This window comes from Microtus ochrogaster, chromosome 7, assembly GCF_000317375.1.
Source record: "Microtus ochrogaster isolate Prairie Vole_2 chromosome 7, MicOch1.0, whole genome shotgun sequence".
In the NCBI taxonomy this organism is placed as follows: domain Eukaryota; kingdom Metazoa; phylum Chordata; class Mammalia; order Rodentia; family Cricetidae; genus Microtus; species Microtus ochrogaster.
In genome coordinates this window covers 41001810-41023091 of record NC_022014.1, presented here as the reverse complement: position 1 = coordinate 41023091, position 21282 = coordinate 41001810, and the positions used below count along the sequence as shown (strand labels likewise).

Here is a 21282-nt window from a genome sequence, read left to right as displayed (position 1 = left end):
GGGAGCACTGGTGTGAGGCGCCCCGCCCGCGATCTCACTCACAAGTTAACGACCCACTGGTTGCATGCAGCCCAAAAGCAACAGGGCGCAGAGACTTGCATATTTTCTCTCTCTCTCTCTCTCTCTCTCTCTCTCTCTCTCTCTCTCTCTCTCTCTCTCTTTGGAGAGACTGTTCCCAGAACAACCACCCGCCAGAGCTTGGCCATGCCTCTCGCTGTGCTCGCCCCTCACTGCCTGAGCGCCAACCAGACCAGGAGTGCCTATGGGCTCAGTCTTGCTCTGTATGTAAACATAATCTGTCCCCAGTATATTTTTCAGTTGCTCCGCCTTCACGATGCCAGGCAACACAACCTGAAACATCTTCCATCCTAAAGAGATTTCTGGAGTCTTAAGTCTCTGTGACCCACAGCCGCGCTCCTCAGAGAGGTTGGAAATGGTACCTGGGATGACCGTCATGGTTCCACAGGATCCCAGCAGGTGGATGTGTCAGGGTCCATCCTCAACGGGTTCATACATTTCAGGGTGGGGTGTGTGGATCAGAAGTGTTAGGCAGAAGAAACAGAGGTATGAAAGAGATGTACACAGACACAGAATAGTGCTGGAAGGGCAGCTCAGGGAGAACTTAATCTGCCCAGGTTTATTTTTCATATGCCGTATATACCCCGATCCGAAAGGGAGGAAGAAGGCAAAAGACTGCTTTGCTATGATACAAAAAGCAAACAGAGTCATTACCTCTTCAGTACCTGAAACCTCAAGGAGCTATACCCGGAGTTAAGTATTCTGTTGTTTAGGCAGGACACACAGCAGTCACTCCTTAGGCCAAGCATCCTGCATGCAGCCACACCCTGGGTCAAACCTGTCATAACCTTGAAGGAGCAGGAATAGGCTTGGACTCTCTGACCTTCGATCAAGGTGGAACAAATCCACACCCATCCCCACCCGGGCCTCCCACGCGGACGTCCCTTTCACCAGGGCCCTCTCCCCTCTTCTGTACAAGTGCAGGGTCCCAGACCACCTGCTCTGTCAAACCTGACCTCCAGTTCACTGCCGGGGAGGAAAAACTAAAACAGAAGCCAGGCTTGACTCTATTTTTACTTGCCGTTGTTTTTGTCTATTTGCTGTTAATTTTAAACGGTACCAATTGTGCGTTTATGGATTAATATCAAGTTTTCTTTGAAAGCAAGTACGGGGGCTGTGGAGATGGCTCAGTGGGTAAAAGTGATTGCCACAAAGTCTGACCACCTGAGTTGGATTCCTGGGACCATGTGGTAGGAAGGGAAAACAGATTTCCACCCGTTGTTCTCTGGCTTTGACACGGGGCATCCTTGTGCCTCATACGCGTGCATACACAATGCATACATACGCACTGAACAATATAGGCCTGAGGATCCCCCACCTCCATCCCCCAAGACTGGGATTACAAACATACACAGCATGTTTGGGTTTTTTTTATATTTATTTATTTATTTTGGTTTTTCGAGACAGGGTTTCTCTGTAGCTTTGGTGCCTGTCCCGGAACTAGCTCTTGTAGACCAGGCTGGCCTCGAACTCCCAGAGATCCACCTGCCTCTGCCTCCCGAGTGCTGGGATTAAAGGCGTGCGCCACCACCGCCCGGCATGTTTGTTTGTTTGTTTTTACATGAGTGCTAGGGATTCGAACTCAGGCCCTCAATTTTGCACAGCAAGTACTCTTATCCACTGAGCCATCTCTGCGACCCTCATGCTGTGTTAATTACTACAACTTATAGTAAGTTCAGTCAGCAAAGAGATCAAGAAACATGAGTCTTCCAACATTTTCTTTTCTAAAAGACCTCCACTATTCTAGGTCCTTTGTTGCCATATATAAATAAATAAATAATTTATATATAGTGAGACAGAGTTTCGTTGTGTAACTGTCCTGGCTGTCCTGGAACTCGCTTTGTAGATTAGGCTGGCCTTGAACTCACAGAGATCCACCCGCCTCTGCTTCCCATATGCTGGGTTGAAAGGCGTGTGCCACCACCGCCTGGCTCACCATATAAATTCTAAGAGCAGTTTGTTCACTTTCCTGAGTAAAGGGGAGCATCAACCATCACTAACTGTGGCATAAGCTACAGGGTTTTTTCATTTTTTGTTTTTGGACTTTTTTTAAAGCCATCCTAGATTTTCATAAAAATCCCAAGCCCTAATAAACATCAAGCGGGACTTACAGGAAGTCTGGGACTTAGAAGTATGAATGTTTGCTAATGTATATTTATGTACCATGTGCATGCAGTGCCCTTGGAGGCCAGAAGAGGGCACTGGTTCCCTTGGTACAGGTTTGGATCCTCTGCAAGAGCAGGAAGTGTTCTTAACCACCAAGCCATCTCTCCAAACACTTTTTATTACATTCTTTAAAATATTATCTTGTGTCTACAGCCACAGCACCTTGAACTCACCTAGCCGCATCTAATCTTGGAAGCTAATCAGGGTCAGGCGTGGCTAGTACCTGGATGGGAGACTGCCTGGGAATATCAGATGCTGTAGGCTTTAAAAGGAGTAACTTATTGTATGTGTGCCTGTGGAGGGGGAAGGGCAGCACACACATGCCACAGGGCAGGTGTGGCTCTCAGGGGACAAGCGTGAGGGAGTGAACTTCCTTCCACTGCATGTGTCCCAGGGATTGAACTCAGGTTATTCAGGCTTACCAGATAAGTCATCTTACTGGCCTGAAAGAAAATCTCCCATACTTCTTCAATACAGCTTTTCCAGGCTTAGGGCAAATAACCATCCATGGTAGAGTAAACAAACAAGAAAAGCTGCCATGTACAGTAGAGGCTGTCTGCTTTGGTTTGGGGGTGGTGAACCGAAATGTCATCAACACCGTGTGTGTGTGTGTGTGTGTGTGTGTGTGTGTGTGTGTGTGTGTGTGTGTGTGTGTGTGTTCGTGATGCCACCCACATCCACGGTCGGTCCTTCCTTCATTTAAACTTCTCTGGAAGCGCACTCACAGACACGCCCAGAGCTGTGTCTCCTAGGTGATGCTGAATCTAACCAGCACACCCTCTCTCTTGTTTACGGGGGGCCCCAGGCTCCATAGCTCCCCCCATGTCTCTCCTCACCTTGTTTCTGCCCAGAACTTAAGCTGAAGCATCTTCCCAGGTTGCATGGCCCTCCCTGGGCAAATCACAAGAGATGGAGTGCCATGATTTGCTAGGCCTTAGCCACATGCTGCTCTCACTTATGTCCAAGTTGGATGGACATAAGAGGAGGGTCAGTCTCCTCAGGAAACAACAGTCTTTCTATCAGGAAATGAGGGGATAGGCACTAGGCAGGCATAAGCAGATGCCTGTGTTCCCCACCCCCACCTTTGCCTGTGGAGTCTCTCTGTTTTCCAATCCTGCTGCATCGCTGAACCTCTGTGAGCCTCAGTTTCCCTGTTTAGATATTGGCTCTACCCTTCTTGACTCTATCTGAGGTCCACAAGGCAGTAAACTAGGAATCAATGTCCAAACTGTGTTGGGGGGTGGAGTGATCCCCGCACGACCACTCTGACCCACCTCTGTCTCCTCACAGAGCACTTGAAGAAGCCACTGGAGGACTACATGGCCCTTTTCCCCAGCGTGAGGATTCTCCGGACCAAGAAACGGGAAGGCCTAATAAGAACCCGGATGCTGGGGGCTTCAGCTGCCACTGGAGACGTCATCACGTTCTTAGACTCACACTGTGAAGCCAACGTCAATTGGCTCCCCCCTTTGCTCGGTAAGGAGCGGAGCGACCTGGAGTGGGTGTGTGGCCAACTACCCCACAGTGACACTAGGACTTCTGATAGCACCCAGCAGAGCCCCGGTCTCCAGAAGGGGCTCAGAAGTTTAGGCCCGTCCCCTTGTTTCACTGAGCAGGAAAGTATTAAATGCCACTCAGATGGCCTGAGGTCTGTCGGAGAGCAAGCCAGAGCTTTGTACCATGGAGAGCCAAGTTACAGAGCCTGGGGGATGTAGCTCAGTTGGTAGAGCACTTGCTTAGCCTGCATGAGTCTCTAGGTTTGATCCCCCATATCGCCCAGCATAAATGAAGAATGATGACACACGCCTGTCACCCTCGCACTTGGGAGGCAGAGGCAGAGGGATCACAAGTTCAAAGTCAACTTCAGCTAAATACTGAGTCTAAAGCCAGACTGGACTTCATGAGACCCTGCCTTAAACAAAAGAACCAAATTGTGGTGGGGGGAGGAGGTGTCTTTATGTCAAATGAAAGTAGTTATTGCTTAGCACCAATGCTGTGAGCCAGGCAGGTTCCAAAAAAGATCACCAGGCCTCACAGTGGTGCACAGGATTGAACTGGTCTTCTCTATAGCCAAAGAAACTAAAGTTGAGATGCTCAGTGACTTGGTTGTCCCCTGGGGCCACTGATGTCCAAGTCACCATGTATCAGGCATCAGAGTCTGTTCTTTTGCACACTCCACACTGCTTCCCGGGTTCCCTTCCTCTCAGATGCCCAGGAGGGAGGCTCGATCCAGGAGCCTTCCACTGGACTTATAGTAGAGGAAGACCAGAACCTTCCACCGAAGCCTGTGGTTTTGGTAGGAGGGACTCATAGTGGAGGAAGACCAGAACCTTCCACCGGACTCTGTGGGCAGAGCCTGGGCAGGAGGGACTCATAGTGGAGGAAGACCAGAACCTTCCACCGGACTCTGTGGGCAGGGCCTGGGCAGGAGGGACTCATAGTGGAGGAAGACCAGGCTGGAACTTAAGGAGTTCCGCCCAGGTGGAGACACTAAGCAGGTACTGCCAGGCAGACACCTAAGTCAGGTGTCCTGTCAGGACTGAGAGACATAGCAAGGCGGGGCCAGGGCAAGTTGTGAGGTCACCACCCTCAAGAGAAAGAGAACTCAAAAGCACAGCGTAGGCTGTCCATCTCAGAGGTCAAATAAATGAGCAATATAATTCCCCAAAAGACCCATGATGCCCCAGCCAGACACTGCACCCCAGACAGGGACACTGTGGTGGCTGGAGGAGACCTCAGCAGTTGCATTTTCAGGCATCTGCCAAGTGCTACCAGGTCCAGCAACCACAGCAACAAATGCCACCATGTGGGTGAGGGCCGAAAGCCAGCCTCATACAACCCCACAGGACAATCCAGCCGTCTTTGGTTTTGCTTTTGTTTTCCTGAGCACAACACTGAGAACTTCCTGGATCGGGCACTCCTGACGATTGCGCCCAGGATCTCACTGGACTGAGAGAAAGACCAGAATTTCTGGTAAACTGTGTATTTAATTAAACCAGGCAATGGCTTGCATCTCCCTTTCATTACCAAAGGAGAGAATGGAAAGGCCTGGGCCTCAACAGCCGGCACATTAGCAGTCCCGGGGGGAGCAGCTGTGCGCAGAGTCCTCTCCTGAGAACGAAGAGGTGGACCACTGGGTTGAGCTTGTCCAAACAGCCCTTAACTCTGCTCCTATGGAAATGGGTGAGAGCTATTTGCATCCTCGGCGGGAGGAGGACACATTCCTCTCACTCTTCCTTTCTCCCCCTCACGTAGAGACACAAAAACCTGCGTGTGGATCCCAGCGTGGCTTTTGTCTGTGAATCCATTAACACCTCCTAGCGTGGCCGGCTCTGCCCTCATTAGTGATCTGACATTATGGAGCCCGAGGACTCAGCCTGCTGGTGAAAGCTACCAGAGTCATCCTCTCCTTATTCTTCGTCACTGTCATCGTCCTGGAGGCTTTGAGAGTCCCTCTGAGTTTAGGCCAAGTCTGTACTTGGATTTGACTTACACAGTCCAGCAGGCAGGCTCAGCATTCTTACCTGCATTTTGCATATGGCAAAATGGACAGAGGAACTCAGACTCATAATGGCTGCTGGGAGTGTCTTGCAGTATCCATCATGGTCATGGAAAATGGGGAATACCAGCATCTCAGTCTTCAGAGACCCTTGGTGTGGGGCATTTCATCCTCCTGCGCTCAACAAAGAAACCAAAACTCTGAGGCCTCAGCCAGTCAGGTCCAAAACTGCACTATGAAGGAAGGGGTGACATTGGGATGTGAACCTGGGTGTTCAGTTCCCAGACAAGTGCAGCGACACAGGCCACTGCCATCTAGCGGGGCCAACTGTCAGCTGACCTTGGTATCAGTGATCGATGGAAGTGAAATCACCTCAGAGCTATTAAATAATTAGACAGGGGCCCTTCTCTAGATCTTTCCCTCAAGGCTCCTAAGCATCCTGAAGACACACTCCCACCCAAGGGAGCTTGTCCACAAGCAGATCAAAGCCACGTACCGGGGATTCTGACTCAGTGGGTAAGGAGAACAACGGAGGGGTAACATTCACCCCAAGTGCATCATTCACCCCAAGTGCATCTAGCGTTGGTTATGCTACTGTTCATTTGGGGAGACATGCTGCTAGTAGCATTTCTGTAACTCTGTATATGTGTATGCCTGTGTGTGTGTGTGTGTGTGTGTGTGTGTGTGTGTGTGTGTATTGAGGCTAGTGCATGCTAGGCAAATGCTCTACCGCTAGGGTACATCTCCAGCCTCTGTAACCATTTAAACCATGTGTCCCAGTTGGAAGTGCAGTGCCCACCTCAACCTGTACACGTTGTGGGACTAAACTATGCTTCCTGACATCATTTTGCCTGTAACAGAATCTGCTGTCTCGTGAAGTGAGGTTAATGGTCGCTGTTCTCCAGGCTTGCATGCATGTGTGCATGTACACATGCATGCACGTGTACATACACACACACATACACACACACAGACACAATTTCACCACTCACCTTCCCACCTGAAAGTCATGCCTCCAGGGTAGAAAACAGGCACAAATGCTGTTTGCTGTTTTGTGAGAGCTGCCCTGTGGCTTGATGAAATGTGGGCCCTTCTCTTCTCTAGCCCTCTAGGGCCCACATCGCAACACTTGAACATGACCCATGAACCTTGACCCTGAGCAGCAAGCTCCCCAGCACAGCCTATCTGTGCAGTGGTCCCCTCAAAGCAGACAGAGCTCCCTGTAGGAACAACATAGGGTAGATCAGATCAGCACTGAATCCTGTTGGAAGATTGGACAGAGCAAATCAGTCGGCTCCTCCCAGGTTGGAAAGGGACCTTGACATGGACTGGGTCAACGCCGTTTGTTGTCTTGAACCACAAAGCCTGTAGCATTCCATAGGGTGGCATGCTCTACCTGCATACCTTCTGACTTGGGAACCTAGAACTTCCAAGGGATGTCTACTCCCTCTTGCATAGCTTGGGCTGTTTAAAAACTCAGACTGAGGGGGCTGGAGAGATGGCTCAGAGGTTAAGAGCATTGCCTGCTCTTCCAAAGGTCTGAGTTCAATTCCCAGCAACCACATGGTAGCTCACAACCATCTGTAATGGGGTCTGGTGCCCTCTTCTGGCCTGCAGGCATACACACAGACAGAATATTGTATACATAATAAATAAATAAATATTTAAAAAAAAAAACTCAGACCGAACTCTCACTGCTGATCACAGCCATGGTACCCATGAGCAGTTGGGGACAGACATTAGGGAACCTGGCTGCTTTTAGCCAGGAGTCACCATCAGGGTTTTTGCAATAAGGGGCGTGGCAAGGCCAGAATAGGGATCCTCACAGAAGAACATGTCAACAGCAGAGTCGCACACTCATAGCCACATGGTTTAACATTTTCAAATACTGTGTTATTCAAGCATTTACTAACCCCCAAGGCAGACCCTCCCACCCCACCTCACAGATGTTGTCTGAGGCAGTGCCTCCTGTGGTGCTGAGTCTGAAAGAAAGTCATAGTCCTCACAGAAGCCTGCAGACTCCAAACACATACCTGTGATCCCAGCACTTGGGAGGAGAAGGATGTCAAGGCCAGCCTTGGCCACAGAGGCTCAAGAGAATCATTCCCAAGGTCATCCTTACCTCCACAGTGAGTTCCAGGCCAGCCTGGGCTACATGAGACCTTGTTTAGGAAAAGAAAAACACACAAACAACCCTGCAGTGTTCTCTGTGGTCCCTGAGCAGCTGTTCAGGACGGTCATCCCAGGAACTGTTCGGAGTAAGCGCCCCATAGAGCAGGAGCTGCCCTCCACTGCCGCACCCACTAACAGGCTTCTCTCCACCACCTCAGACCGCATTGCTCGGAACCGAAAGACTATCGTGTGCCCAATGATTGACGTCATCGACCACGATGACTTCCGGTACGAGACACAGGCCGGGGATGCCATGCGGGGTGCCTTCGACTGGGAGATGTATTACAAACGAATCCCCATCCCTCCAGAGCTGCAGAAGGCCGACCCCAGTGACCCATTTGAGTAAGTACTTTTGCCGTAGGCTCATACTGGCGGTGACCCAGGGCCCCTCCCGACACACCGGGAATCTTTATTTATCCTCATGTCCCGTGCAGAGGGTCCACGGTCCTGAGCCCGTGGAGTCAGAACTAGGCACCAATTATCCAACCACTAAAACCATCTAATTCTCTCACACCTTGGCTATCCCACACATCCACCCCCTCTCTTTGCCAAGCAGTCATGTCCCAAGTGCAGCAGCTATCCTAAGCCACCAAGGGTTGCCATCACCTCCGTGACACAACAGGGATAGAGAGCAGAAGCTGAGTGAGCGTTGTGTGGTATTTTTTTCTTAAACAGAGTCTCCTGTAGCCCCGACTCTGCCTTCTGTACCGCCACAGTTCCTTGGTGAGGGAAGCAGGGTGGAGGGTCAGCAGTTTGAACTTGTGACTTAGAGGCAGGGCCAGACGGCAGCCATGAATAGCCAGTGGCCATGAAGCCTCCCACAAATTACCAGGGACGAGGTCAGGATAGCAACAGTGAGCTCCAGCCCCTCTGAAGACCGAGCTAAGAAGGACACCTGAGTACTTGCAGGATAACCTGTGGTGTGTCATGCCCTCAGTAACATTCCCGGGGTTCCCCCTTGTATGAAGGTCCCCTCCACCTCCCACAAGGAAGGCTTCAGAGGCATGTGTGCAGCCAGGTCACATCGGTCTCCACCATGAGTCCTAGGACCACGCAGGGGCATATGCGAAGACGCTATCCCCCAGCATGTTGGTTTGGATTCTAACACCCTCAGACTGGGGCACACATCACTTCTGCTCGGTGCTGCCCTGCATGAGGCATCGTGGTGTCCTCTGAAGCCTGTCATGTGACACCCTCACTCTCCCACCCCTCTGTGCGCCATGTCTGTGCCTTGCTGGGGTAGCTCCCTCCTCCCCTGAGGGGTTTCCCCTCAACAAACTCCTTAAGCACATGTTCCTCTGAGCATCCTTCCTTATTCCCTGTCCTTGCCTCCTCACTCCCAGGACTGGAAGCAGACACAGTCTTTGCCTTCCTTATTGCTCTTGTCTGTACTTCCCAGAGGCCTTGACTATTTTCCTTCTGTCTCCTGGAGCCCTCTGTGCTGAGGTGACTCCACCCCAAAGGACTGTGGTTTGTTTCCTGGCCCCTCCAGCACCTGCTTCTTGGGAGGCCTTTGATAATAAATCAATGAATGAATGAGTTGAGTTCATCCTTCCTCCCGGAGCAGCTGGGAGGATTGAGCTGGTGTCTGTGGGCAGTGCAGCCGAGCAAGCTGTGTGATCTGTCCCCTGAGCGTGGTGAGAGAGAATCCTCAAAGGAGCCAAATCTTAAGCAGGTGCCTGGGCCCTGGCCCAGAGGCTGCTTCCATAGGGCTGGCGAGGTCCCAGCAAGCTGTTATTTTTCAGTCTCTCTAGAAGGTTCTGCAGCACATTCAGGCTGAAGACAACTGGTTCATACCCTGCAACAAAGGGGAAGGCTAGAGACAGACGTGTCTGTGATGCAGCAGTGAGACCCGTGAGGAGGAGTGCCACTGTTACCGATGGTACTTCACAGATACCTCAGGGGTTAATCACACCAAGGGACCGGGGATCCATTAGGTTAAAATGCAGTGGTTTACAAGAGGAAGTGACAGTTGAGAAGGCCAGGTCCCCACCCACCCGTGAGGCCCTGGAGCCCCCTGTAGACAAACTGGGTGTCTGGAGACGCCATCGGCTAGGAAGCAGGACTTCTGACGGCACGTCCTCACACCATGCCCTTTCTCCGACAGGTCTCCCGTGATGGCTGGAGGGCTGTTTGCTGTGGACCGGAAGTGGTTCTGGGAGTTGGGCGGCTATGACCCTGGCTTGGAGATCTGGGGAGGGGAGCAGTATGAGATCTCCTTCAAGGTGAGTCTCTTCTCCCAGGTGCAGCTGCTGGGGGAGAGGATCCGGGAGCTGGCTAACCACTCCCTGAGGAAGTGGGCAGTGAGAGGGTGAAAAGGACCTTCAAGCCGCCTGGTCTCAGCCACAGATCTGGCGAGCATTCATGTCCTCTTGGCCTGGGAAGGTTGTGGTGGAGCCACACACCGGCATTGGGAAGATGAAGACAGACAAACCTAGGCCTTAGGCCTTATAGCCTCACAGAAGCCCACCTGGCCTATGTGGTCGCCTTCTACGCTATTTGCTTCTTATGTCCCTGTCACAGCAGGAGTTGGCAGAGACTGCTGGGCAGAAGCTCCCGCCCGCGGTGGCGCTGGAAAGACCTCAATCCAAGTTCTAATCCTATCACTCAGTGGCTTTGCCTTTGATCTGTTTAGATCACTTCTCCAGCTAAATGAGACCAGTAACTCACACACACACACACACACACACACACACACACACACACCACAACACACGCACACAGTCCAGGACCTGGGGAGGTTAACTGAGAAGGCTAAACGTGCTTAGCACAGAGCCTGGACCACAGCCAGAGATTAGTAGCTGGCAGACATTGCTAAGGATGACATGAGTCAATATTTACTGTCGCCTCTGGATCAGCCTGGAGCCAACAGTGACTGTGAAGGAGTTGCTAGATAAGCAGCTAGTTTCCCACTAGTAATATGAGTGTACCTTCAGCTCTGTGTGTGGCCCCCAGGAGAAGACGGCTCTGCCCCCGTGAGGGGAAGAAGAGCTTCTCCTATACTCCTGTGGTCCTTCAGGACCAGCGTCAAGGGCTGGTAAGATGGCTCAGGGGTAAAGATGCTCTCTACCAAGCCAGGTGACCTGAGTTCAGTTCCCAGAACCCACGTGGTAGAAAGAAAGAACCATTTCCCCCAAGTTGCCCTCTGTACGCATGCTGTGGCATTCATGTCCACATGTGCATGCGTGCGCACGCGAACACACACACACACACACACACAGAACCGGCATCCAAGGCTGACAGGTCCCCTAACCCATGAGGGACAACCAGCACCACTACTGGGTTGAGCATCAGGTTTCAGTGCAGTGTTGTTCGGATGCCAAGCACTGTGGTGAGGGACCTCAGGGCTGGGCCCAGGTAGTCTGTGTCAGGTCCTGGTTCGGGCACTTCCAGTAACAGCTGTACGGGCTTAGACCAGGATGTCCCCCCTCACTGAGCCTTAATTTCAGTTTCTATAAATGAGGCTAGTGATTATATGGCTCTCGATGTTGTTGAGAATTATTGAGACCATGCTTGCTAGAGGCTGTTTAATAAGAGTCCTTAAGAACAGTATTACTATCAAGATGTCGGTATCATCTAAAGAATTAGCCACAGAGTCAGACCTGGGGACTCCAAATGGCTCCCTGGAGTCCTGCCCAAACATTTCCCTGCTTTGATAAAGCAGCCTGCGACACTATTAACCTCCAGGTCCTTGGTGCTGTGCCCTTGGAGAGGACCAGCCTCCCAGATAACACAGATGTTGGTACCAAGGGGTAATGCCCATAGTATTTAGCAAAATATTTGGCATCAACCAGCTGGGGCAGATGCCCTGTGATAGCTCACCTCCAGCCCTGTCGGAGTTAACAAGATACCACACCAGCCCTTCACATGTGTGGGGCTGTATAATCCTCCCAGCCACCTGTGAGGGTAGTGCCAGTGTTATACCCACCGCACGGGAGCAATCAGGACTCAAACTACCCAGTCTGCAGTGACTGGGCCACCAGGGCCTGACCCAAAGCTTGCCAAAGTCCACATGTCAGTCTGTTGAGAAGAAAGCAATTGAGGGGGAAACTAGCCTTAAAAAAATCGGTTGCATTCAGTCACCCTTGCTTCAGGTTTTGCCCCTCCCTGGGGTCACTCCTGATGGCTTTTCCCTGGGCTCTCTTGCAGAAGATCTGAGTTCAAATTCCAGCATTCGCATTGGGCAGCTCACAGCCCTCTCTAACTCCAGCTCCGAAGGATCAGACACCCCCTTGTGGCTTCTGCAAGCCCACACTCAGACACATACATACATAACTTAAAACGAAAATCAGTATTTTTCAAGAGGAAAGATAAATAGCATCTAAGTCTCTCCCCCAGGTGCCCGTGGCCTATTGGTGGAGCCCTCCCCAGTATGTGCACCCTCAGGTTGTCTCCCAGCTCATCACACAGTTCAATGAATAATGATGTTTGCCTTGGTCCAGGTTTTGTGAGCCCTAGCACAGAGGTCTTGCCTGTGGGGCCAGTCTCCCTAGCCCATGTAATCTTGTTTGACACATGCTACATTCCGTGGGTGCAGTGAAGTCACGGATCTGTCCACCAAACATCAATTGATGACATAGTCTTCCAGGTTTGTCCCCAGAAAGAAACCCATCCAAACTGCGGTGTTGCTAGGTAATCAACCGCAATAGATCCTGGATCCTTTTGTGTCTTACTCGCTGGTGCATCCCCGGCAACTGAAGGATTGCCTGGCGTGAATATCTGTGGCTGGAGATGTGTGACCCAGAGCCGCTGCGTCACTGGCTGGAGCCGCTTCCAAGTCCCCCGGCAACTTGTTCTCCAGAAACCGCTGTCGTGGAGAATGGCGCATTGTTATTCGGGATCTCTGAACCCAAAAGGACTTCATTTTGTTCCATGTGTTTCAAAGACCCACCTAACGCCACGCATCAGGCGTTCACAGCAGAACAAATGGTGGTTTTGGTCTTAGGTTTTTTGTTTTTTTTTTTTTCTCCACTCTGTTTATTTACAAAAGACTGGGTAATGAAGCCACAGTGGAGTATCAGGAAGAAGGCTGGCTCGCGTTCCATCTGATCCAGTTATGTCAGACACTCTCCCTGGGAATGAGCTGATATAATGAGTAGGCCTGGCCTCGGGGAGGGAGACGTTCTTCCTTCAGCTCTCTCTCTTTCTCTCCTGGCCAGCAACAGCCCACCTGTGCTTCCTGTGTTCCAGGCCCACGGCAATTCTGTCCATCTGCTATGGTGTCTCTCAGAACACAAGGTTCTACTTAACCAGCGCTTTGGCCTCTCCCAAGGGCCAGATTCCCTTTACTGAGACCCCATTCTTCATGGTAACAGAAAAGACACTGGCCTGGAAGACACCAAGTGCACTTCCAGAAATTATGATGGATCTTCCTGTGCCGCTGGGCCTCACAGATTAATAACCTAGCTCCGATTCCACACCTCATGGGAGAACCCCAGCAGACCCGTTCCAGGGCTGAAGATGGAGCTCGGTGTTAGAGCGCTTGTCCAGCAATTGTGAGCTCCTGCCACAAAATAAGTAAACAGTTAAATCCTTGCCACCATTGATGAATTAGTCAGATATGGTGGCACACACCTGTAATCCCAGCACTCAGAGACTGAGGCAGGAGGGGTTTGGTGAGTCTAAGGCCAGTCTGGGCTACCTCATAGAATTCCCTGTGTTGGAAAGAAGGAAGTAAAGGAAAAGAAAAGAAAATGAAAAAAAAGAAAAAGCAAGGGGCTGGAGATGGAGCTCACTTGCTAGAGCAATTGCCCAATATGTGCAAGGCTCTAGGTTTGATCCCCAACATACACTAGCTTGGCAGTGCATGCCTGTGATTCTCAACACTAGGAAGCAGGAGAATCCAAAGTTTAAGGTTAGCCTGGGCTACATGAGACTTTATAATAAAACAGAGAAGTTGCAGTCTGCAGCATTTGAGAGAGTCACTGATCCCTTCTTTCTCCTATCCCCGTCCCCAGCGGGCTGCTGTCTGGGTCAGAGGTCATTGTGTCAGCTTCCCCTACTTGGCGCATGGCATCTTGTCAGGCTAGTTAAGTACTGGGTTCTTTAGCTCAGGACAGAGATACCATTTCTCTCTATGCCTCCCCCTTCCCCTCTGAACCCGTCATTCGATGGGACTCTTATACCAGTAGCCCAGACCAAAAACAATGTAATAACGTATGTAAAGGCCAGGATGAAGGGCTGGCCGTTCTCTGGTAGGAACCCTCCCTGTTCTCCAGGTCCAGTCTCTACCATGGCTCCCTCTCCAGGGCTGTCTCCTGTCGCTCCCCAGCAGCCTGTGGGAGCCTGTGGGAAGCTCCTTGTGTGTCCTTAGACTGATGGCTGTCAGTCTGTCCCAGAGCCAGCTGTAGCCCTTGGCCTTCCTGGAGTCAGAGGGTGGGATGCTGGAGAGGACTTGGCTACAGCTGCCTTGTTTCCCCAGGTGAAGCTGCATTGGCTGTGAAGGAAGAAAGGAAGGTCCTGAAGGTGCCGTGTAACTGGCTAAGAGCAGAGCCAGGGCTGGGCCTTGGACCCGCCATGGTTGCCATGGCCCAGTACAACTCAGGATGCCAACCCGAGTCTCTGGCTTTTCTGTCCCAGAAAAGGGCAACCCCCAGTTTGGGGAACCTGTCCCTCCAGTTGAGAGATGTTTGTCACAAGACAGAGATGATGGAGACCATGACAGTGGCACACTCTAGCCTCCTGTGTCTGCCCCACTTCTCCCAATGCAAAAAGAAGGCAGACCACATCCAGAGAAGGATTTGGCGAAAGGCCTTCCCTTTCAGCCTGTGGCTGCTCTCCTGACTAAGAACACAAGCACAAGAGACCCTTTCTCAAAACAAACAGGAAGACCTGAGACCTCAGCTGGCAAGGCTGGGCACTGAAGCTGGCTGGGCCTGGTCACTGGCCCCAGGAGGACTGAGTAGGACAGTCCTCCACTCAGATGAAAAGTGCCACCTGGCAGAGATGCCCATGACCGCTGCAGGAGGATGACAGCAGAGATGCATCTGTGCATGTACATTTAAGAGGAAAGCAATGAAGGGGCTGGAGAGAAAGCTCAGCGATGAAGACCACTGGCTGCTCTTCCAGAGGACCCGGGTTCAATTCCCAGCACCCACATGGCAGCTCACCACTGTCTGTAACTCCAGTTCCGGGGGATCTGACACCCTCACACCAAAGTACAGCAGATAAAATTAAATAAATTATTTTTTTAAAAAAAAAGAGAAAGAGAGAGAAGCAATGAGGAAAAGTGTAGGCCCTAGCTGTGAGGTGGCCTTGGAGGGGTCAAGTCAGGGCCCTGCAGGGAGGGTGGGAGGGCAGCAGAATTCAGGGTGCTACAAGTTCTCCAGACAGAGGGAGGAGCTGTGGGAGAGAGGAATGGGACAAGGGATGGCATCCTCTCATGCCGACAACCTGTGTGAGATGCCTCTTGGGTAGTCCACGCAGACTCAGTAGTCAACAGCAGGTTTAGCCTGAAGGGAACTCCCATTCTGAGCCGGCCACCAGCAGCACCCCCATCCTGGGCAGGAATGCAGAGAGGAAACCCAGCCAGATCCTCTGTGAGCTCAGGACATCCTATGTGCTGGGAACACCTTGGATCCCTCAAGCCTTCCAGCAGAGCAAGGTCACCCTGAGTCCTTCAAGCTGGTGGCCAGCATGGCCAGGGCCGAAGGAGTTGGAGGCCCCACAGAAAAGAAGACTTTGGATTTCATTTGTTCCACTCATAACGTGTCTCAGGAGATGGTCAGAACCAGGGTAGGCAAGTCGCCCCCACCAGCTTGGCACCACCACCCGACTCTCAGGAAGGCAGAGGTTGATGGCCTGGCAGTGAGCAGGCATATCTGCCTGGCAGAAGCAGACTTGTCCATCAGTCTTCAGCGAGGGGAGCCTGGTGGCCGATCAATATCTCCTGCTTTAAAAAATAAATTTCTTGGCTTGGCCTTGACCTTAATCTAGCATCCAGAGCCCATTAGCTTGAGACCAGCGTTCTGTTCACTTGACTAGCCAGGCTTTCCTTCTTTCCCACTGTCCCAGGAAAGCTGCACTTCCAGACAGCACCTCTGCTAACTGCAGCCTCAAACACCTCCCACATGGGAAATGGCACACAGGACATCCTGCATTCATCTTGGACCCAGGACCTTTGAGAGCCCTGACTAGATTAGGACATGAAGCCCAGCCCCCAGTGCACCCCCAGTAAGGGTGCTGCACCGAACTTGGGTCATCCGTGTCCCATGCCAACCCCTCATTCCACAGGAGACGGAATGTGAAAACTTGGTTAATGTCCTAGAAACAGCTAGGACCCTCCATGCCCAAAGCCACCGTGGCCTCGATTCTGGATTGTTGTAACTGTACCCACCCCATTCTATGGGCAGAGCCAACTTTGTATAACTGAATGCTACGAAGACACCATCCCAGCCCACGAGGACAGTGTTGCAGCCTCCTCCCCCCCCAACTGACCCCCTTCTTTTTCCCAGCCTGTCCCCTTCTACTTTCGTGTCTCCTGTGCATGGGAACCAGTGAGCTCAACTAGTGTTATTTATTTGCAGGGTGGCAGACACCTTACCACTGGCTACACCACTGAAGAAAAATGTTCCTTCCTCCCTGGCTTCCTTTAACACCTCATTCAAAGGGGACTGTTGAGGGGCCCAATCTGTTTTATTCATTTCTATTAATAAATTTGGGGGCTTCCTTGGCACACATGTCGTGGTCAGAGGACAAGCTGGGGGAGCTGGTTCTCTCCTTCCAGCATGCATATCCCAAGGCCTGGCAGTAGGTGCATTTTACCCAATGAGCCATCCGTTGACCCATGGCGCCCAGTCTTGGGCAGGTCTTATGCAGGTGACCACAGCTGCTGTGATGCACAGTGGCCCCGTCATGCCCACGGGTTTCTGTCCTATCCTCGACCTCCAGCTCTCCCTGACTTCCTGTGCATCTTAGTGTCTGCAGTGGGTTCTGCGCAGTTTGGAACTTTGCTCAGCAGCTGCGACTGGCAGCTCTTTCCATAGCCTTGCAGGTATTTTTCTGCACCGTTTTTGAGTTCAGGGCTTGAGAAAACCATGCAGACTGTGTGCTGGCATCTGAGGGGCTGGGGACATAAGGATAGAGCCATCACCTTCATGCTCCCTTCTCACCCTGCAGGTGTGGATGTGTGGGGGTCGCATGGAGGACATCCCTTGCTCCAGGGTGGGCCACATCTATAGGAAGTATGTGCCCTACAAGGTTCCTGCTGGAGTCAGCCTGGCCCGGGTAAGATGGTGGCTTTCCAGGGAACTGGGGGCAGCCTGGGGGAGCATAGGTGCCCCAGGGGGCCCTAGGCTAAGTGATTGCTGCATGGTCTCCAAGTGAAAGCCAACTGAAAGGACCTTACAGAGAGCCCTGCTCGGCTCCCTGGAGGCGGTGGGGCTGGGAGAATGGCCTAACTCCTCTGAGGCTGTGGGGTTGGGAGGGGGGCCTGACTCCTCTGTGGCTGCGTTTGGAACTTTGTTGAAACGAAGTTGATCCTTTCAACTCAGTACTGCCCAGCGCTACAGAAAGACAGGAAACCCATGTGTTAAGTGGAGCGAGCTGGTCATTTCACAGGAGGGCTGCCTGTGGTAGAGATGACAGAGACACAGAGCTAGACAAGGGGTGGTTTAAAGAGACATGTCAAGCAAACATGGTAGCCTTGTCATCACTGTTGAAGTGGGGGGGGGGCATAAAAAATAAATGGCTCTCTTTTACCCCCTCCCAAACGTGTCAATCTGCTTCATTGGCCTGAAAACCATGTCAAGGATTGAACTAAATTGGGGGTAATCATTATCAAAAGAATTGGGGGATGGAAGTTCTTTTACTGGGGAAATCTTTTTTTTTTTAAAAAAAAAAAAAAAAAGCACTAAAAAATAAGGGTTATCTCAAAAATAAGTGAAGGAGATGCCCAACCATGATGGTGGGGTTGGAAAGATACAGTGCTGTTTGTAGTACTAGAAAGGCCAGAGTGCAGCCATGCCCCAACAAAGAAGCACTGGGAGACCTTCTGCCTGGGTTCCCAACTGTCAGGTTTTCCAGGCCTTTCCAGGAATTATTTCCTCAGCTTCCAGCATCGCTGAGCCAGAGCATAGCCAGGAAGGCAGGAAGGCAGAGCCCTCTAGTGGCGAGAGTCTCTAACGACAGCCTCCAGGCCCACTGCTCTGTGGACAGCCCCTTAGCAGAGGATATGGTTTCCATGTCAGGCCCACCAAGAGATGGAAATCTTCTCAGATGCCCTTGGCCTTCCCTGCAGAATGCAGAACAGGAAAACGGAGTCAAAGTCTTTTCATAAGCCAGAGACTGCCACTCTTGGAGGCTACTAGGAACAGGGGAATCATGACCCCTGAGCAGGACCCGGGACCTGCCCTACTGCATCCTTTCCCTAGCTGGAGATGAATATTGGGGTGCTGGAGGGCTTCAGTGACACCACAGAAGCCTGCCTTCCTGCCAGGCACCCAGCAGAGTAGCAACACACTGACCTCCCTTCTCCCTGGCTTCCATTCTCCACTTCCAGGCTGGAGAGAGGAAGTGAAAACATTAAATAACTCCTACTCCTACTTCAGTCTGACAGGCGCCTGCATCTGTTCCCTACACAGCGACTGTGACTGTCTACACGGGTGTCAGTGGCTGCACCCCTGTTAACAGCTAGCGCTGGATGGGGGCTTCCGTCTCTCACGTGAATCCCGTTCAGGCACCTGACATCGCTGGCCTTCTGTCTAGAGTCAGGGCCTATGTCTGACATGAGCTGGCCCCAGTGGCGCATCCCGTCTCTTCTCTGTAAGCCCAGCCATCCCCTGTATGACTGCACGGGAGGTGCCTGCGCCCACCGGAACTGCAGCTGTACTGCCATCATTTAGTTCCGGGTCAAATGCAACGTGTTTGGGGGATAGAGAGTTCAAAACCACACCAGGCTTCATAGTCGAGATCCTGTCTACAAAGACAAAAAGGGGAAAAAAAAGTTGGCTCACCGTTTTGGCAACCAAATTCACAGGCTTCTAGGGCACTTGCCTCCTGAATGACATTTAGAGGTTCTCAGGGCCCTGAAAGAACCAGCATGCTCTCTTAATGGCTCATCTACCTCTAGAACAAACACCGGGTCTTACTGCACAGGCCTGTCCCTGCAACTGGGATACGATAAAGGCAGTCCTGCATCAGGTGGAGGGGACAGGCCCGGCCAGGCCGGCCAGGGAAAGAGAAGAGTCCCTGTGTTCTAGAATGTTCTTGATGCGCAGACCCTGAGGCCCTCCACTTGCGCCAGGCCCAGCCTTTGCTGCGCAGGCACCCAGTGGAGCTCGCTCTCTTCCAGTAGGGTCAGTGGCTGTAAGAAAGCCTGACTGTCTCTGGAATCTATCACAGAGCCCTTCCACAGGGCAGGGTTCCCATGCAGGGCCTCCCTGGTGTCACCATGCCTCAGTGTATGCTCAGGAGAAGGTGACTTTCTGCCTGGGTCAAGAGCTAAGAGTGGTTTTTCACAATTTTAAGACACTGGAGGGGAACCCAAGGGACTTAGGACACCAGGTTGTGACACTTGAAAATCAAATGGTGATTGACGTCATAAAGTTTTATGGGTGCATGGCCACGCTCCCTCATTTACCTAGGCCCTGGCTGTTTTACAGTGCCATGCCTTGAGACCATCTGGTCTGCAGAACTCAATTATCTCCACCAGAAAACACTTAAACATTTGTCCAGTCCCCCTGCCATGCTGTCTGCTCCTAAAGCAAACCTTTACACACAGGTGTCAATAACTGTTACACTTCAGAGGAAAATTCAGATTAACCTCAAGATGGAAGTCAAGCCCCTCCAGTTCTGTGTGTGTTGAGGGCGGGGAAACGGACCCTCGCCATTGAAGGAAGCCTGGGTTCGAAGGAGGAGGTTTGCAAGCAGGGGCTCCCTCTGACTTAACGCTCTTGTGTTCTGAGTGGAGCACACTGCAAGAATAGAGGATTTTCACATGGTTGACACACAAGATCTTAGTCTTCCTGTCTCCTGATTGCTCTGCCCAAGGCTGCCCCCACCTCGGGCTGTCTCCCCCATGGGTTGTTGTTTTATAGTTGGCTGTCCTGAGGCTTTATCATTAAGCTCTCAAACCTCTGAGGATTGCAAGAAATCCCACCTGCTGGTAGGATTAGGAGGTCTGGGTGTAAATTATTCTTATCATGGAATTTGGCCACGACCAGTTGGTGGATAATGACAGAAACCCAACTCACATTGGCTTTGAAGAGCTGGAAAAGTGGCTTAGTAAGTTCTCTGTGTGCCGATGAGACCTGAGTTTTCATCCTGACACCCACGTAAAAAGCCACCAATAACCTATAACCAAGCCCGGCCAGGAGAAGGCAGGATAGCTGGGGTGTACTGGTTACCAGCCTAGCTCCAGGCTCAGTGAGAGACCCTGCCTCAAAAACTAAGGTGCAAGGGCCTTCCGGCTGGCCTGGGCTCCTCAGGAAGCCTGAACCTTGCGTCCATCTTTCATTCCAGAACCTGAAGCGAGTAGCGGAAGTGTGGATGGACGAGTACGCGGAATACATATACCAGCGCAGACCGGAGTACCGCCACCTCTCAGCCGGGGATGTCGTGGCCCAGAAGAAGCTCCGAAGCTCCCTCAACTGCAAGAGCTTCAAGTGGTTTATGACCAAGATTGCCTGGGACCTGCCCAAGTTCTACCCACCTGTGGAGCCCCCAGCCGCAGCGTGGGGGGAGGTGAGTGTAAATGAAGCCACTGGGCGCAGGCACCGAGAGAGCATGCCCAGAAAAGCCGTGCCGCGGTCCTTTCTTCCCTTTCTCTCTTGGACCCTGTCATGGCGGGGCTGGGTTTTGTTTTCTTGTGCTGGTGAGTGTTCTGAGGAGTTAAGCTGGGTCAGCATCCATTTCACCTTTGACCATGAGACACTGCTGGCTCTGGGCCCTTGGGCTCGCAGTGCCAGGGACGGGAACCCAGGAGCTTGCTCATTCTAAACCACGCTCTTCAGGCGAACCAAGTTCCTAGCCCATGGATCCCAGTGGCAGCGCAGACTAAGAATACAGAGGTCAGGTTCAGAACAACTGAGCTGTAACGGCCTCATCTCCACTGGTTCTCCTGTGGTTCACCAGAACCTCGGAAGCCCGTCCGAGACTAACTCAACTGTCACCACCTTGCCTCTTGGTGATGTGTGTGTCCTAAGCAAATCTGCAGCTCTGATCCCCAGCTGTCATGGCTGAGATATGGGGTCAGGGCCATTTTTGTTCTTTGGAGTGGGCTGGGGAGGACTCCTGCTTCCTTGTGTCATTCCCTTGCCCTAAAGAATAATTCTAAGCCGGGCGATGGTCGTGCACGCCTTTAATCCCAGCACTCGGGAGGCAGAGGCAGGCGGATCTCTGTGAGTTCGAGACCAGCCTGGTCTACAAGA

The 21282-nt window shown here is 51.9% G+C and overlaps 1 protein-coding gene across 2 annotated transcripts in view; it reads left to right on the top strand.

Moving 5' to 3' along the window:
• Galnt10 (polypeptide N-acetylgalactosaminyltransferase 10) overlaps positions 1–21282 on the top strand; it is a 136681-nt gene that overhangs the window by 108896 nt on the left and 6503 nt on the right. For both annotated transcript variants that reach the window (XM_005350030.3, XM_013347419.2), the window contains 5 exons: positions 3535–3720; positions 8074–8257; positions 10023–10140; positions 17033–17140; positions 20375–20596. In XM_005350030.3, the coding sequence (XP_005350087.1) occupies positions 3535–3720; positions 8074–8257; positions 10023–10140; positions 17033–17140; positions 20375–20596 (818 nt within the window). The remainder of the gene's footprint in view (positions 1–3534; positions 3721–8073; positions 8258–10022; positions 10141–17032; positions 17141–20374; positions 20597–21282) is intronic.